The sequence below is a fragment of the Salmo trutta genome, chromosome 18 (genome assembly GCF_901001165.1).
Source record: "Salmo trutta chromosome 18, fSalTru1.1, whole genome shotgun sequence".
Lineage (NCBI taxonomy): Eukaryota > Metazoa > Chordata > Actinopteri > Salmoniformes > Salmonidae > Salmo > Salmo trutta.
The window spans coordinates 27601143-27620610 of NC_042974.1; the positions used below are offsets into that span (position 1 = coordinate 27601143).

The 19468-nt window shown below is 44.1% G+C and overlaps 1 protein-coding gene across 1 annotated transcript; it reads right to left on the minus strand.

Annotated features, from left to right (window-relative positions):
• Window positions 1–820: 820 nt before the first annotated feature.
• LOC115153107 (zinc finger protein 318) lies at window positions 821–14695 on the minus strand. Its single transcript, XM_029698170.1, has 10 exons — window positions 13997–14695; window positions 12746–13612; window positions 11350–12556; window positions 9350–9432; window positions 9142–9241; window positions 8714–9033; window positions 5912–6094; window positions 5021–5120; window positions 4485–4603; window positions 821–3736 (listed from the first exon to the last, which is right to left on the minus strand). The coding sequence occupies exons 1-10, from the start codon at window positions 14258–14260 to the stop codon at window positions 1766–1768; spliced, it is 5214 nt and encodes a 1737-aa protein (XP_029554030.1). The 5' UTR covers window positions 14261–14695; the 3' UTR covers window positions 821–1765.
• Between the last annotated feature and the right edge of the window lie 4773 nt (window positions 14696–19468).

The window sequence follows — 19468 nt, forward strand, 5'->3', positions numbered from 1 at the left end:
ATCTGGAGGAAACATGGAACCATCCCTACAGTGAAGCATGGCGGTTGCAGCATCATGCTGTGGGGATGTTTTTCAGCGTCAGGGACTGGGAGACCAGTCAGGATCAAGGGAAAGATGAACAGAACAAAGTACAGAGAGATCTTTGATGAAAACCTCCTCCAGAGCGCTCAGGACCTCAGACTGGGGCGAAGGTTCACCTTCCGACAGGACAACGATCCTAAGCACACAGCCAAGACAACGCAGGAGTGGCTTCGGGACAAGTCTCTGAATGTCCTTGAGTGGCCCAGCCAGAGCCTGGACTTGAACCCGATCGAACATCTCTGGAGAGACCTGAAAATAGCTGTGCAGCAACGCTCCCTATCCAACCTGACAGAGCTTGAGATCTGTAGAGAAGAATGGGAGAAACTGCGCCAAGCTTGTAGCGTCATGCCCAAGGAGACTTGAGGCTGTAATCGCTGCCAAAGGTGAGGGTCTGAATACTTACATAAATGTATATTTCCCTTTCTTTTTTTCCATAAATTAGCAAAATTGTCTAATAACCTGTTTTTGCTTTGTCATTATGGGGTATTGTGTGTAGATTGAGGAGAAAAAAAACTATTGAGTCAATTTTAAAATAAGGCAAAATGTAGAAAAAGTTTACGTTTTTAAGGGTCTGAATACTTTCCTGAGGCACTGTATATTAACATTGTCCTGTTCATTTCAGAGTAGCCCGTTGCAGCCAGTCATAGTGAGGTTTTTCTTCAGAAATCCTTTCGACTGCAAGGGGCATACCATAGTGATGCTTTATGGTTACAAGGTCCGACTACAAGGTCTGAGAAAATGTTGTGGTCACTGACATTTATTTAAATTCTACTTTAGCAACAACAGTTAAAGGGACAACCAGTTTGATTATTTTCACTAACTAACACAGAATAGCATTGCACATAGTACAGCCAGTGAACCAATGGAAAGTTAAAAAAAGGAGCAACAATTCCAAGGTAGTGTTCATGAGTATATATATATATATCCACGTCTTTTCTGGAGGGTGCTGTAAAGAGTGACAGATATTACATGGCACAACTGTAAAAGAAAACATTGTTCAGATATTTTGGTCCATGCTGCACACTACCTTACCAAATTCTGTTTTCTTTTAACCTTTTCTCTTGTTCCTGTATTAAAATACCTTTCAATCGTTTAAAGAGAAAATAACTAATTGCTTAAGAGGCTGAACATGGATACACACAAAACCAGTCATCAATAAGCATGGTCGTGTACATTACTTTCAGTAAAGAAAAGTTGAGATGAATGACGAAATTATTCAACACAAAAAGAACTGCAGCACAAGCTTCAACATTTCTGAAGATTCATCACTTAAGAATGTCTCATATCTTTCAGTGGAAGTTTAATTTCCTTATCCATTCAAGTTCAAGCTGCCTGCTCTGGCCACTAAGTTACGCAGGTTGGCATTTATTGGGATGATTTATGTACTGGGGGCAACTCTGCAGTGATCACTAGGTGGCACAGCCACAAAGTCATAAAATCTAACCTTACATTTTTACGATATAGCCAATTATGACTTTGCAGTTGGCCCATCTAGCAAAAATCACTCAGTTCTGCCTCCAGGGCAAGATTCATGACAAACATCAACCTGCCCAAGGCAACAGGGCTTAGTTTCCTAATCAGAGGGATGTGTTGGTTACTATTTGTTCCCCTCTAATGTACACTCTAATCCCATCAACTACCTAAAATACCCACCCTCCAATGGCCTGCATTCTAGTGGGATCTGTTAATCAAAATTTAAATCGAACAGATCTAAGCCCAACACTTCTGTTGGGAGATCCAGGGTCTCTGTTGAGATACCCAGAGTATCTGATGGGTTATCCAAAGGTATCAGGGCATTCTCAGGTGCATCTTCCTTGGGCTGTGGGTCAGACCCACGCTCAGTCTCCATTGACTCGTTTGTGTCAGTTTCAATGGTGTTACTGTTGTCAAGAGCTGGGAGCTCAGGTTGGATTTGCTCTGTTTGTGGGGCCGGAACCTCCAAGGCTTCGCTGTTCTTTAAGTAATTCGGAGCAGCTTTGGACTCTATGACTGCTTTAATGGACATGACAGTGCTGGATGTGGTACTGGCTGTGGTACTGCTGCTATAAAATATGTCAAATAAATCTTGTGCTTTTGCAGCAGCTAGGCTAGACTTCGGTTTTTCTGATTTCTTCATCACCTCACTTGGGGGTCTCTGCATGAAAGGAGGGGGTGTGACCATCACAGGGACATTCTGCTCACTCTCAGGGACTCCTGGTGCAGATACGTCCGACTCCATGGACATCATGATCAGGACAGGCGGGGGAGGCAGGGGAGTCTTGAACTCCGACGTCACTGCTGAAGGCGTGGATGTGGGGGCTTGACTATCGGACTCCATTGTGGAAGCTTTGTTTTTGTCTGGTGTAAAATTGGGACCTGGCTTCCCGGTGCCATCTGCTGACTCCACTTCCTCACCACAGAACGCCTTGGAAATTATGTCTGCTGCCAGTACAGGGTCCTTTTTAGGCTGGTTCTGTACGACAGGCAGAGGCGTCTCTCCACTGGCCCCGGGTGGTCTGATAGAGGGGAAGGTGTTGAGAGGGGCCGGTTTAGCATAGACCCAGGGCCCAAGTCCGGAGGACTTTCTCAGGACCATGGAGGGAGCAGGAAGGTTTGGGCGTATTTTCCCGGAGTTGAAGGGTACCCATGTGTTAGTTGGGGGGATGACTGTCTTCCCTGACAGCTTGATAGCAATGCTCTTGGCTGCGGCCACAGACTTTGAAAACGCATCCGGGTCGTCATCCTCTTCAGCATCTGCCTCATCTTCCTTCAGGAACTCAGCAGCCACTCTCTCGGCCTCCTTCGCAAGCTCATTTTCTAGTTTTTTCTTCCAACTGAACTTTCCAAAAGCAGACGGAGCCTTTGGCTCTACTTTGGCCGTTTCCTCACTTTTCTTGCGCAGCTTTGCTCTCAATGCTGGATTAGGCCCACAGAACACTTTGGGAGGCTCACCGGGTTTCTCAGGCTCAGACTGCTTTCTAGATCCTGACTTCTCATCTTCCCTTTGACGCTCACCCTTCTCTTTCCTTGATTGTCTTTCCTCCTTTTCATTCTTAGGTTTCCCATCCTCCCTCTCTGATCTACACCTCGCTTCCTCTTTCTTGCTATATTTGGGGTTGGGGTCTTTCCCCTTACCATATCTGGACCGCTCTTCCTCCTCCTCATTATGCCTCCAACTAAACTTGGGTCTCTCCTCTACCCTGCTAGACCTAGGCCTCTCTTCCTCCTCCCTGCGATTTGTTAACCACTCCTCCTCCTCGCTATGCTTGTATCTCTCTTCATCCTTCTTACTGTACTTGGGCCACTCTTCCCCCTCCTTGCTATGTTTATATCTCTCCTCTTTCTTGCTATACAAAGACCTCTCGTCTTCCTCCTTTTTGCTATACTTGGCCCTCTCTTCCTCCCCCTCCCCCTTGTTATATTTGTAATTCTCCTTTTTGCTGTGCTTCGCCTTCCCCTCTTTCTCTATGTGTTTGAACTTCTCCTTGTCCTTTCCCTTGTCCTTTTTGCTGCGTTTATGTTTCCCTTCCTCCTTCTCTTTGCTCTTTTTGGATTCTTCCTCTTCGTGTTTGCGTTTGAGCTCAGAGTGCTTTTTGTCACCAACTTCCAACGTGAGTCCAGCCTGACGATCCAGGTTCCTTCTCTGTTCGTAGAGTGGATACTCATACATTCGTTTCTAGCAGAAGGACCAAACACATATGTAAATCATTAAAGTGAAAAAAAATTATAATAATAAAAAAACTGTCCCTAAAATTAGACTTAAAGGGACAGTTCATCCAAGTGTTCTTACCTTGTAGGGAGTGTATGGACAAGGACAGAGTGCAATCCACAATGACTTTGTTTACCTAGCCACCAACACCAAACACTAACATTAGAATTTTCTAACCAAAAACCAACGTAAATCAATGTACCCAATATTAGCATGTATGAAATTTAATGCCCAAATCATCTCATAAATTCAAACCAAGTCATTGAACTTCAGACTTTAAATGATTTTAGAAAATGCTTAAATTAGCAGTTGGTGACAGTGGCTAGGTGAACATACTTAAACTTGTATTGCAACCTCTACTTTAGGAAAACATAGTTCACCTAAATTACAAAATGATATATGTCTAAGCCATCCAAAGTAGCAGACCAGGGTTCAAATAGTATTTGAAATACTTTGCTTGAGTCTGCCTGGAGTGCCAAATGAGCAAGATTTTTGGTACTATTTTATAATTTCTATTGCACCAGGCAAGCTCATTTTAAATATTTCAGATACTATTTGATCATAGGCCTGCAAAGTAGACAAAAGACTGCTGTGTGCACAAAGCAATAACAAACGCGGCAAGAAACCGAACCAGGTATCCGAATTTCAAATTTGAAAACATCCTTAATGTAGCCCTAGTAAAATAATGTCCTACTCCCAACTAGTAACGGCCTACCTTGTATTTCTCATTGTGAGTATGACTCGTGGCATGATCTTCAGCACAAATTGCATCCCCGTAAAACTCCTCGCACAGCTGGCAATAATATCCCCTCACAGGCACCAAAAACTCAGATCCTATGAGAGAAAAATAGAGAGAAGTTTTTAAAAATACCTAATAGTCACAGGAAACAATCATTAATTATTACCTTTACTGTGCTCTCCATGGAAGAACCTGTTATAAAAGTAGATTGTTATAAAATGTAGGTCCGTTACTTGGAGAGTATAAGAAGTACATTCAGTAAACATGGACATATAAACATCAACATTGGTAATTGACTAACGGTTGCCCAAAATGACCCCCTTTACATTGCATATAGAAATCAATTTTTATTTCTTACTTCTTATGCATAGTTTTGTATTCAGTGACTGCAAACTGTGGCAGTGATCCAGCACAAAGAGCCTAAAAGTAAAAGATTGCTAACAACGTTTAACAGTACATTACAAATATTTAGAAAAAGGGAAATATATAAAAACAGAAATTCAAGTTTGTACCTTTAGCAGGTTTAGTCATTTTCTCCCCTGAAGAGTAAATCTTATTAATCTCATTGTTGGAGGAACTTGACGTCCATGGTCGATTGTAAGGATCCTGAGTCTGCACAGTGCCAATGAAAAAAGAATGCATAACCAATTTGCTGTAAAAATACAAGAGATTGCACAATTCAAATTAAAAAAATGCCAAGTTGGAAAGGTAAAGGAAATTTGACCAGAGGACAAAGAACAAAAACAGGAGACTGCATTTTCATGATAGTAAACAAAAGCTCTTCAATTCACTGACTGAATGACCAAGAAGGGTCCAGCTGCAGCCAATAAGTCCTTAGCAGAGAGCACAAGAATCCTTGCCGAGAACAGCCAATAGGCTTTCCACATCACATTCAGGAGTCTGCTGCATTCCTTTCAAGGTAGCTAACTAGCAGACTTCATAGCTAACAGGGCCTGTAAAGAGATGTGTCCATCCAAGTGTTTAATAGATAGCAATTTCATTATTAAGTTAAATGTAAACTTCACTATCTAGCTAGCTAGACAGGATGAACTGACGTGTTGAATTGGATGAGCATCCCTTTCCCAAAACAATGACAATGCTAGCTCATAATGCATTATTAAATATTAGTTCCGGCCATGCAATCTAATTGATTATCTCGAGCTCCAGCCGTGCTGGTAACGGCATGAACAGCACGGCTGCCTGACCACTCAATCACAAAATGTATTATTAGGACTTCTACATTAAGCAACACTGTCTAGCTAACACGTTTGTTTATTGCGTAGCCTATCAAGGATGGTTTGGTTGTTCTCTGTAGTCTGTACGTTATGTGACTAGTTCCACAGCAGGACTCGGGAACTGCTGTAGCTGGAGTCTTATTGGAACATTCTATAAATGGTACAAACCTTTCGGTGCGATTTGCTGTGCAAGTGTGTGAAAAAATCAAACATGGAACCACAAGTGACATTGCAGCTTTTGCACCAGTGGTTCCCAGCGTCATAGTATTCAAACAGGTCTGCTGGATGCTCGGGAGGCTGGGCACTGGCTGGGGCTTTCTTAGGAGAGGCTCTTAAGGACAATGATGCTGCCTAATGAAGAACAGAAGTTACACAAGTCAGCAAAAGAGCTAAATAAGCCTAGAGGAAGCAGGCAAAAAAATACTGAAAGACAGTATTAAAAAGACAAAAACAAAGAGAATTTTACGATGTTCCCCAAACATTGAAATTTCAAAAACTCTCACCTTGACAACATAGGCGATCTGTGTTCCAGCCTTGATGGAGTTACTCAGGTTATGTCAGAGAATCCTGTTTTTAAGGCTAATATTTGACTCGCATTGTCATATTCTTGTACGCTTATCTCCTCCAATTAATGGTCAAAATGACATTTTAAATACTGATCTGTGAGTTGAGCAAAAAAGTTGTGAGAAATGAGCTCGATGAGTGCAGTTCAGAGACTATGAGTGGAGTGGAAAAACATCAAGTATGATATTTCAGGAGATTTACTCCTCGCAACAAAACAGCTATAATTCAGAGTTGAGTTTCCGATGAGATCCATTTGACTTTCGTGTATTCTCATCTTCAAATGTTACATATTTTCCGTATTCAATAACAATTATTTTAATTGAATACCCATGTTTAAGTTTTCAAATTTTTTTTTTTGAGCTACACCATCACCCTATTAAAGAATTAAAAATAATTTGAGCCAGTGGAAAGGATTAAAACAGTCCACATAATTGTGATCCCTCTCTGTATGCAAAGTATTCATCCCAACTAATCGCTGCTCTCCTAGCTAGCCTACATGTTGATGGTGAAAATGCTCTTATGAAATGACAGTTAAATTACAAAAAAGTATGTTAATCTTTCAATCTATGAAAGTAAATACCCTATATCCAAGCTTCTAACAAACATCTTACCTGAGTTTGGCATCTCCAGAAACTCTTTCAGAGAAAAAGTTGACATGGTGGTCTTTCATAAACAAATACATCAGAGAAGATGTACCCCTAAGCTTAATCACAACTGTTTGCCTGAAACTGAACAGGTTTCCACACAAGTTGCAGGTTTAAAACACATTAATTTGTAAACATGCATCACCAGTTTTGAGATTAGTTGGGTCAGACATTGGCATACAAAGAGGGAACTTGTAAACCGAGGAGTCAAACTCTGCCTCTTGGACAACACCAACAGATGACATAGCACACTGTTTGTCCAGGTAAGCCTGAGCAGTTTGTGCACCACACATTGTTTAACCCCATATATGATGTATAAGCAAAAGGCTGAATGCCAGGTATTCAAAGGACACTTTATATACAAAAGTATGTGGACACCCTTTCAAATTAGAGGATTCGGCTATTTCTGCCACACCCGTTCGTGGCAGGTGTATAAAATCGAGCATACAGACATGAAATTGCCATAGACAAACATTGGCAGTCGAATGGACAAACTGAAGAGCTCAATGACTTTCAACGTGGCACTGTCATAGGATGCCACCTTTCCAACTAGTCAGTTCATAAAATTTCTGCCCTGCTAGAGCTACCCCAGTCAACTGTACATGCTGCTATTGTGAAGTGGAAACATCTAGGAGCAACAACGGCTCAGCCGCAAAGTGGTAGGCCACACAAGCTCTGTCCTCGGTTGCAACACTCACTACCGAGTTCCAAACTGCCTCTGGAAGCAACGTCAGCACAATAACTGTTCGTCAGCAGCTTCATGAAATGGGTTTCCATGGCCGAGCAGCCGCACACAAGCCTAAGATCACCATGCACAATGCCAAGCGTCGGCTGGAGTGGCGTAAAGCTCGACACCATTGGACTCGGGAGCAGTGGAAACTCATTCTCTGAAGTGATGAATCACACTTCACCATCTGGCAGTCCGACGGACAAATCTGGGTTTGGCAGATGCCAGGAGAACTGCTACCTGCCTCAATGCATAGTGCCAACTGTAAAGTTTGGTGGAGGAGGAATAATGGTCTGAGGCTGTTTTTAATGTTTCGGGCTAGGTCCCTTAGTTCCAGTGAAATCTTAACGATACAGCATACAATGACATTCTAGATGACTCTGTGTTTCCAACTTTGAGCCAACAGTTTGGGGAAGGCCCTTTCCTATTTCAGCATGATAATGCCCCCATGCACAAAGCGAGGTCCATACAGAAATGGTTTGTCGAGATCGGTGTGGAAGAACTTGACTGGCCTGCAGAGCCCTGAACTCAACCCCATCGAACATATTTGTGATGAATTGGAACACCAACTGCTAGTCAGGCCTAATTGACCAACATCAGTGACCAACCTCACTAATGCTCGAGGCTGAATATAACCAAGTCCCCGCAGCAATGTTCCAACATCTAGTGGAAAGCCTTCCCAGAAGAGTGGAGGCTGTTATAGCAGCAAAAGGGGGACCAACTCCATTTTAATACCCATGATTTTGGAATAAGATGTTCAACGAGAAGGTGTCCACATACTTTTGGTCATGTAGTGCAATTACTGCTTACTGGTATTTAATCAAATCAGACAAGGGCAAGTATACATTTAAAATCAAAACCGGACCTTTTGAATAGTTATTCATTAAGTAATTTAGACTCATATCCTAAAATTAAGCAAAGTTGACCTGTCACTTTCTGCAGAATAATTACGTTTCTGCAGCAACATGCTTTTCTAAGGTTTTACCAGTACTTTAGCTCTCTGGCTTGTGCCTGGAGCAGCTTACGGAATTCTACCTTGGCAGAGGCCTGGACCCCAGGTGATAACTCTCGGCTGCGAGCGCGCTCCTGTTTCTTCTCCTTGTCTGGAGGTGGTGGGTGTGTTGGATGCTCAAGGTCTCCAGAAGCCCTACCCTCTCGCCGGGGCTTGTCAGTTGGTTGTAGACCGAGAATAAGAGCCACTTTGTCAAGCTCGCATCGTTTCTTCTCTGCTACCTCGTGCTCGTTGCGGAGCACAGCAATCTGAGACATGACCTCTTCCTGGAGCCGACTGATCTCTGACAGTAATGGGTCCTTATGGCCATCCTTTTCACGCCGCTTTTTGCGCAGCAGTTCCCCTACAAAGACAACAATAAAAAATGTATCCAACTGTGCAACAACCTTATGAATTTCAGTTTTTTCTTTAACTAACAAATATAGGAAAGGCTTTGAGATGATTGAAGTACCTTGCTGTTTTCGCAATCTCTCCAGTTCCTTCATGAGATAATCTTTCTTCTTCATGCGGATCTCTCGGTCTCTTCTCAGTTTTTCACGTTCTTCAAGAACCTACAGAATGCAGGAGAGTCATTAGAGAACTAGTGTATGCCAAAACAGCATCAAATGACAATACTGTAGGCTTCATTTGAATTTAAGTGGATAGGCTGAATACTCCACCTTGTGTTTTTGGCTTTCATTATTTCTCTCTTCTAAAACCCTTCTGTCCTTGCCATTATCCTGAGCGGCCATCTTTGATGATGCTATACAGGAATAATGTACAAAATTAGATAGTAGTTACATCATCAAAACTACTGCTTACAGTATTTTCAGAAAGTATTCAGACCACAGGAACTTTTTCACATTGTTACATTCCAACCCTATTCTAAGATGTATTACTTTTTTCTCTCATCAATCGACACAAAATCGGCCACTATGACAAAGCAAAAACAGGTTTAGAACTTTTTGCAAATGTATTAAAATAAAAAATAAAAATGAAATATCACATTCACATAAGTGTTCAGACCCTTTACTCAGTACTTTGTTGAAGCACCTTTGGCAGCAATTACAGCCTTGAGTCTAATTGAGTATGACGCTACAAGCTTGGCACACCTGTATATTTGGGGAGTTTCTCCCATTCCTCTCTGCAGATCCTCTCAAGCTCTGTCAGGTTGAATGGGGAGTGTTGCTGCACAGCTATTTTCAGGTCTCTCCAGAGATGTTCGATAGGGTTCAAGTCCGGGCCACTCAAGGACATTCAGAGACTTGTCCCGAAGCCACTCCTGCGTTGTCTTGGCTGTGTGCTTAGGATCGTTGTCCTGTTGGAAGGTGAACCTTCACCCCAGCCTGAGGTCCTGAGTGCTCTGGAGCAGGTTTCCATCAAGGATCTCTCTATACTTTGCTCCGTTCATCTTTCCCTTGATCCTGACTAGTCTCCCATTCCCTGCGGTTGAAAAACATCCCCCACAGCATGATGCTGCCACCACCATGCTTTACAGTAGGGATGGTTCCAGGTTTCCTCCAGACGTGACACTTGATATTCAGGCTAAAGAGTTCAATCTTCATCAGACCAAAGAATCTTGTTTCTCATGGTCTGAGAGTCCTTTAGGCAAACTCCAAGCGGGCTCTCATGTGCCACTACCATAAAGGCCTGATTGGTGGAATGCTGCAGAGATGGTTGTCCTTCTGGAAGGTTCTCCCATCTCCACAGAGGAACTCCGGAGCTCGGTCAGAGTAACCATCAGGTTCTTGGTCACGTCCCTGACCAAGACCCTTCTCCCGCAATTGCCCAGTTTGGCCCGGGTGGTCAGCTCTAGGAAGAGTCTTGGTGGCTCCAAACTTCTTCCATTTATAAATGATGGAGGCCACTGTGTTCTTGGGGACCTTCAATGCTGCAGAAATGTTTCGGTACCCTTCCCCAGATCTGTGCCTTGACACAATCCTGTCTAGGAGCTCTACGGACAAATTCTTTGACCTCGTGGCTTGGTTTTTGCTCTGACATGCACTGTCAACTATGGGACCTTATCTGGACAGGTGTGTGCCTTTCCAAATCATGTCCAATCAATTGAATTTACCACAGGTAGACTCAATGGACACAAAGTCTTGTAGCAAAGGGTCTGAATACTTATGACAATAAGGTAGTTTTGTTTTTATTTTCAATATATTTGCAAAAATGTCTAAAAAGGGGCCTCCCGAGTGGCGCAGTGCTAGCTGTGCACGCTCGCCAGTTGTACGGTGTTTCCTCTGACACATTGGTGCGGCTGGCTTTCGGGTTAAGAGGACATTGTGTCAAGAAGCAGTGAGGCTTGGCTGGGTTGTGTTTCGGAGGATGCACGGCTCTAGACCGTCGCCTCTCCCGAGTCCGTACGGGAGTCTCAGCGATTGGACAAGACTAACTACCAATTGGTTACCACAAAATTGGGGAGAATAAAAACATGTTTAAAAACCTGTTTTCGCTTTGTCATTATGGTGTATTGTGTGAAGATTGATGAGGAACATGCTTTGATTTAATCCATTTTAGAATAAGGCTGTAACATTACAAAATGTGGGAAAAGAGAAGGGTCTGAATACTTTCGGAAAGCACTATGTGCTGCAGTTTCATTGATCACCAACAAAAAGTATGTATTGAAGAGGAATGAACAAGTAATTAAACATCCACTTATTCAATGGTTTGTTCTCACCTTTTCTTTCACCCCCCTGGTGTAACTCTGGCTGGGTGACGTTCAAGTATGGTCTGTCAAACGGTGGGGCGTTCGGAAAATCTTCAACGGGAGATTGAGGCAGTATGCCCATAGATGGAGGTGGGTACATCGGCCACTGTTGGGGCATGTATGGCCAGTTCCCATACTGCCCAAAGCCATGAGGTGGATAGTTGGGTGGTACCAGACCATGTGCCTGGGCTTGGGCGTAGGCAGGAATCGAGATAGAAGGGTGGGTGGGTGTCACTGGAGTAGTTTCAGTCTTCACCTTTCCGCCGCCTCGAGTCTTCCCATGGATGCTGCGCTTGTCAGATGGGGGTGACTTCTTCTGGCTCCTTCTGTTATCACGGCTGCTGCTCAGACTCCTGCTACGACTCAGGCTGTGGCTTTCGCTACGACTGCTACCACTGCTGGAGCTGCTCCCACTGTGGCTCTTACGCCTGCCCCTGCTCCTGCTCCTGTCTGAGCTTCTTGAAGAGTCACGGTGACCCCGCCTCCTCCCAGGACAAAGGGTTTTTGGAGGGGGCCTCTTTCCATGCAGACGCTCCTGAGTCCTGGCAGCCATCTTGCTGATCTCCGTCACCCCCAGATCCAGCCCAATGGTTTTGAGGAGGTCCTGGATCTTCTCGTACTCCTCCACGTCTTGCTTCTCCTTCCCTTCCAGTGGTCCTGTTCCTAGTGGGTAGTCATTAGGCTCTTCAACCTTGATATTATGGTCAGGGGTGGCAGAGGACCTGCTTTGATGCTGATACCTCATGTCCACCTGTTGCTGACGAGAGCTTCTCTGATCGACAATACCATGATGGCCCTCTAGGTGCTGAGAGGCACCATAGCTTGCCGGCTCACTCATAATATCACCATAGAGCTCTGACAGACTGTGTTGACGGGGAACTCCTGCTGGAGTCGGAGACCTGCCCTTCTCTAGATCATCTTCATCGCCATAAAGGAACTTCTCCTCATCGTCAATGTCTGGTACCCTCTTCCTTTTCTCCTCCTGCGGTGCAGATGCACCTCCCAACAAGCCAAGGATCCCTGCAATCCCACTGGGATCAAGCCTGCCCTGGGCCATGCGTGGGTCATCTCTCAGCTCTCCCAGCATGGTGGCCAACATGTTATGGTCCATGCCTTTCATAGCTGAGAGGAGACGCTCTGCCTCAGCACCAGGAGTAACTCTTGGAGAATCACTGTTCTGCAAAAAAACAAAAAACAAAGAACAATATATGATGAAGAAATGAATCATGATAATAATTTGGATAAAATAAAAAAGGTCATTGTGGGATGACAGGGTTAGAATGAGTATGAATATGGATAATACACTACACAGCTATATACTACATAACTAATTTAACACAGTAATAAAATGGCAAATGTCCCCTACTTGCACAAATGAAGGGGAGTCAGTCTCCGAGTCCATGCGCCTCTTCAGGATGGACTTGGTGGGAATGTTCATGTCTTCCATCTCTTTGTGGTGACGGGCCAACTCCAGCTCCTTAAACCTGTTCATCTTCTTTATCTTATTACCGCCTCCCCTGCTGCTCCTGCTACTGCTGGTACTGCTACTGCTGGTACTGCTGGTACTGACACTGCGGCTCCTGCTCTTGTGTGGACCAACACTCTTTGCTCTGCTTATACTGCGGCCCTGTCCATAGCTCTGACCACGACTCCCGCTCCGGGACCTGCTTGGCGGACGGCTCCTGCTCTGTCCCCCCATTTCAGGGCTGCGGCTTCGGGCCCGGCTTTTACTCTGTCCCCCCAATTCAGGACTGCGGCTTTGAGTAAAGTTTTTACTCCGTCCCCCCATTGCAGGGCTGCGACTTCGGGCACGGCTTTTACTCCTTCCCCCCATTGCAGGGCTGCGAGTTCTGGCACGGCTTTTACTCCTTCCCCCCATTGCAGGGCTGCGAGTTCTGGCACGGCTTTTACTCCTTCCCCCCATTGCAGGGCTGCGAGTTCTGGCACGGCTTTTACTCTGTCCCCCCATTGTAGGGCTGCGACTACGAGGACGGCTCTTGCTCCGTCCCCTGATTCCCGGGCTGCGACTACGAGGTCGGCTTCTCCCTCTGCTGGGACTCTGCCTCCTGGGGCCACGGTCGTCAGGGCCATCATAACTGGACCTCTTTGGCAGGTAAGGAGGGTAGTCTCTTGAGGGTAGCCCTGCGCCAGCTGGTCCAGTCAATTCATTGCCCACAGTGATTACCAGACTGTGGTCTGTGGGGATGCCACCACGGGGAGAAGATGGAGATCTCTATTGACAGAAACAGATTTGTAAATTCCTTAACTGTAAATCAGTTTCATTACAATAAATAGTTTGACAGGATTTTGAAGTTATTAGACACAGCATTTCGGCAAATGAATGCATTGCTCCAGTAAAAAGGAAATAGGAGCCGGTGCAAGGGACGGGGTAACTTCCAGTTCCATTGTAAATAAAAATTGCACCTGCGCTTGTAGCTGGTTAACAATAAACAGTGACAAATAGTTATGATAACTAGCCTAGTTAGCTAGCTAACCAATGCGCTATGCAAAGAGGCAACATGCACGAATTGTTTTTGAAAGCTACATTTACCAATGTAATTAGCAAGTGGCAGACTAGTCAGGTAGACAGTATCCCGCACATAATTATTGCACTTACTTCTCTTGGGGGAGGGCCGCTGCCCCAATATTCACCGCCTGGACCTCTGTGACTTACTGAACCGGGAGAAGGATACCTCCTGAGCGGCGGAGAACGCCTGTACGGGTCTGGAGGCCCGTCATGGTAACCCTGAAACGGAGGTCTGGGCCTGCCTCTTTCTTCTCTAAACGGTGGCCCAGGATAAGACCGGCCAGGAGTAGGACCACGGTCCTCGCACTGCTGCGGGTACCCTCCTCGAGGTGGAAGAGGCCGACCACGATACATATTTACTGTTAAATTGGCCCTTTTCTATCAATTACAGCTACTTACTACCGCATTGATTGTATGCACATTTACTTTTTCTATTACTTACTGTCTGCAGTTGGTGATAACAAATGCAAGCTACCATGTAGCAATTTGAATTTGAGTGTATGACGAACAACTCAGCGCTCAATGTGTTGTGATTTCCGGCCTGCTTGGACCTTCTTCTTTGGTATTACTGGCGGTCCGCAAAACAACGTGAAAGATGCATGCCGCCACCTGTCGTGCTGAAGTGTGTGGTTGAAAAAGGTTTACATACTGTAAATCCTCCTACCTAATCCCGTACTACTAAGAAGCAAGAGCCATACTAATTCCAGTCATCGCCCGTAAAATAACAGGCCCCAAATCCATCTCAATATCTCTACACCTCGTTGCATTGGTCTGAATAATACGCGTCTTATGTAAACCCAGACCAATTGATACAAGCACAAGCAAGATGTTTCTATTTTTGTCTGAAAAGGGGTAACATTTTTGTTTAAAGTGAAAACACTAGGTTTGAGTTGTATTCTACTTGTGTAATCATCAAAACCTCGAACTTTTGTCTAACTAGTTGAATTCAGACGAGCCGTTTTAGTCATGTCAGCTGCATCCCACTGCTGGCTTGCTTCTGAAGCTAGTTTAGCAGGGTTGGTCCTGGTCAGTCCCTGGATGGGAGACCAGATGCTGCTGGAAGTGGTGTTGGAGAGCCAGTAGGAGGCACCCTTAAACTCTAGCCTAAAAAAATATCCCAATATCCCAGGGCAGTGATTGGAGACATTGCCCTGTGTAGGGTGCTGTCTTTCGGATGGGACATTAAACGGGTGTCCTGACTCTCTTGGTCAGTAAAGATCCCATGGCGCTTATCGTAAGAGTAGGGGTGTTAACCCTGGTGTCTTGGCTAAATTCCCAATCTGGCCTTCATACCACCATGGCCACCTAACCATCTCCAGTTTACAATTGGCTCATTCATACCCCCTCCTCTCCCCTGTAACTATTCCCCAGGTCATTGCTGTAGATGAGAATGTGTTCTCAGTCAATTTCCCTGGTAAAATAATGGTACATTTTTTTTAATGCCAATTAATTTGAGTACGGTGCCTATAGAAAGTCTATACCCGCTTGAACCTTTTTTTCTCACATTTTTCTGCCTTAAAATTAATGAGATGTTTTACCCCTACAGATATTTCTACACCACCTACTCCATAATCTCAAAGTTAAAGAAAGTTAGAGAACATTTTCCAAATTAAGATATACAGTGCATTCCAAAAGTATTCAGACTCATTGACTTTATCCACATTTTGTTATATTACAGACTTATTCTAAAATGTATTCAATAGTTTTTTTCCCTCATCAATCTACACAAAATACCCCATAATGACTAAGTAAAAATAGGTTTTTAGAAATGTTTGAAAATTTATTAAAAGTGAAATATTACATTTACATTGGTATGCAGACCCTTTACTCAGTACTTTGTTGAAGCACCTTTGGCAGCGATTACAGCCTTGAGTCATCTTGGGTATGACGCCACAACCTTGGCACACTTGTATTTGGGGAGTTTCTCCCATTCCTCTCTGCAGATCCTATCAAACTCTGTCAGGTTGGATGGGGAGCGTCACTGCACAGCTATTTTCAGGTCTCTCCAGAGATGTTCGATAGGGTTCAAGTCCGGGCCACTCAAGGACATTCAGAGACTTGTCCCGAAGCCACTCCTGCGTTGTCTTGGAAGTTTGCTTAGGGTCGCTGTACTATTGGAAGGTGAACCTTTGTCCCAGTGTGAGGTCCTGAGCACTCTGGAGCAGGTTTTAATCAAGGATCTCTCTGTACTTTGCTCCGTTCATCTTTCCCTCGATCCTGACTAGTTTCCCAGTCCCTGCTGCTGAAAAACATCCCTAAAGCATGATGCTCCCACCACCATGCTTCACCGTAGGGATGGTGCCAGGTTTACTCCAAATGTGACGATGTCATGTGCCTTTTACTGATGAGTGGCTTCCGTCTGGCCACCCTACCATAAAGCCCCGATTGGTGGAGTGCTGCTGAGATGATTGTCCTTCTGGAAGGTTCTCCCATCTCCACAGAGGAACTGGAGCTCTGTCAGAGTGACCATTGGGTTCTTGGTCACCTCCCTGACCAAGGCCCTTCTCCACCATTTGCTCAGTTTGGCCGGGCAGCCAGCTCTAGTTAGTCTTTGTGGTTCCAAACTTCTTCCATTCATGAATGATGGAGGCCACTGTGTTCTTGGGGACCTTCAATGCCGCAGAAAATTTTTGGTACCCTTCCCCAGATCTATGCCTTGACACAATCCTGTCTCGGAGCTCTACGGACAATTCCTCCAACATCATGGCTTGGTTTTTGCTCTGAAATGCACTGTCAACTGTGGGACCTTATATAGACAGGTGTGTGCCTTTCCAAATCATGTCCAATCAATTGAATTTACCACAGGTGGACTTACATTTGCAAAAATGTATAAAAAAAACATTTTCGCTTTGTCATTATGGGGTATTGTGTGTAGATTGAGGATAAAAGTGTCTTTAATACATTTTAGAATAGGGCTGAAGCACCCCCAGATCATCACCGATCCTCCACCAAATGTCACAGTGGGTGCGAGACCTGGAGATCCTCCACCAAATTTCACAGTGGGTGCAAGACCTGGAGGCCTACAAGCCACAGTGTCTCGCACCCACTGACAAATTTGGTGGAGGATCGGTGATGATCTGGGGGTGCGTCAGCAAGGCTGGAATCGAGCAGATTTGTCTTTGTGAGGGACGCATGAATCAAGCCACATACAAGGTTGTCCTGGAAGAAAACTTGCTTCCTTCTGCTCAGACAATGTTCCCCAACTCTGAAGATAATTTTTTCCAGTCGAACAATGCTCCATGCCACACAGTCAGGTCAATCAAGGTGTGGATGGAGGACCACCAGATGGTCCTGTCATGGCCAGCCCAATCTCCAGACCTGAACCACACTGAACCTGAACCACACTGAAAACCTCTGGAATGTGATCAAGAGGAAGTTGGATGGTCACAAGCCATAAAACAAAGCCGAGCTGCTTGAATTTTTACGCCAGGAGTGGAATAAAGTCACCCAACATCAATGTGAAAGACTGGTGGAGAGCATGCCATGACGCATGAAAGCTGTGATTGAAAATCAGGCTTATTCCACCAAATATTGATTTCTGAACTCTTCCTAAGTTAAAACATTGGTATTGTGTTGTTTAAAAACATCAACTTAATTTCATTGCATTATTCAAGGTCTGACAACACTGCATGTTTTTTGATCAGTTGTCATTTTCTGCAAATCAATGCTCTAAATGACAATATTTTTATTTTGAATTTGGGAGAAATGTTGTCATTAGTTTCATTTTACCCAAACACATACAGTTCATACAGTTTTTCACAATTCCTGACAGTTAATCCAAGTTAAAATTCCCTGTCTTAGGTCAGATAGACCACCCCTTTATTTTAAGAATGTGAAATGTCAGAATAATAGTAGAGAGAATGATTTATTTCAGCTTTTATTAATTACTTTCAACACATTCCCAGTGCGTCAGAAGTTTACATACACTCAATTAGTATTTGGCAGTATTGCCTTTCAATTGTTTAACTTGGGTCAAACGTTTCAGGTAGCCTTCCACAAGCTTCCCACAATAAGTTGGGTGAATTTTCGCCCATTCCTCCTGACAAAGCTGGTGTAACTGAGAATGGTTTGTAGGCCTCCTTGCTCGCACACGCTTTCTCAGTTCTGCCTACACATTTTCTATAGGATTGAGGTCAGGGCTTTGTGATGGCCACTCCAATACCTTGACTTTGTTGTCCTTAAGCCATTTTGCCACAAATTTGGAAGTATGCTTGTGGTCAATGTCCATTTGGAAGACCCATTTACGACCAAGCTTTAAGTTCCTGACTGATGTCTTGAGATGTTGCTTCAATATATCCACATACTTTTCCTCCCTCATGATGCCATCTATTTTGTGAAGTGCACCAGTCCCTCCTGCAGCAAAGCACCCCCACAACATGATGCTGCCACCCCCGTACTTCACGGTTGGGATGGTGTTCTTCAGCTTGCAAGCTTCCCCCTTCTTCCTCCAAACATAACAATGATCATTATGGCCAAAGTTCTATTTTTGTTTCATCAGACCAGAGGACATTTCTCTAAAAAACAATCTTTGTCCCCATGTGCAGTTGCAAACCGTAGTCTGGATTTTTTATGGCGGTTTTGGAGCAGTGGCTTCTTCCTTGCTGAGCGGCCTTTCAGGTTATGTCAATATAGGACTCGTTTTACTGTGGATATAGATACCTTTGTACCCGTTTCCTCCAGCATCTTCACGAGGTCCTTTGCTGTTGTTCTGGGATTGATTTGCACTTTTTGCACCAAAGTACGTTAATCTCTAGGAGACAGAACGCGTCTTCTTCCTGAGCGGAATGACGGCTGCGTGGTCCCATGAAGTTTATACTTGCGTACTATTGTTTGTACAGATGAACATGGTACCTTCAAGCGTTTGGAAATTGCTCCCAAGGATGAACCAGACTTGCGGAGGTCTACAATGTTTTTCTGAGGTCTTGGCTGATTTCTTTTGATTTTCCCATTATGTCAAGCAAAGAGGCACTAAGTTTGATGGTAGGCCTTAAAATACATCCACAGGTACATCTCCAATTGACTCAAATGTCAATTAGCCTATTAGAAATTTTCTGGAATTTTCCAAGCTGTTTAAAGGCAGTCAACTTAGTGTATGTAAACTTCTGACCCACTGGAATTGTGATACAGTGAATTATAAGTGAAATATTTCTGTGTCTGTTACTTAAACTCTGTGAAGCATTGATTTGGGCTGAAATTTCTGAGGCTGGTAACTCTCTAATGAACTTATCCTCTGCAACAGAGGTAACTCTAGGTCTTCCTTTCCTGTGGTGGTCCTCATGAGAGCCAGTTTCATCATAGCACTTGATGGTTGTTGCGACTGAACTAGTAGAAACTTTCAAAGTTATCGAAATTTTCCAGATTGACAGACCTTCATGTCTTAAAGTAATGATGGAGTGTAGTTTCGCTTTGCTTATTTGAGCTGTTCTTGCCATAATATGGACTTAGCTCTATTTGGTAAAAAACTATCTTCTGGCACTTTTACTGAAACGTTGATTAATGTGCACTGTCCCTGTAAAAATAAACTTCAACTCACATAAGGAAATCAGTCAATTGAAATGAATT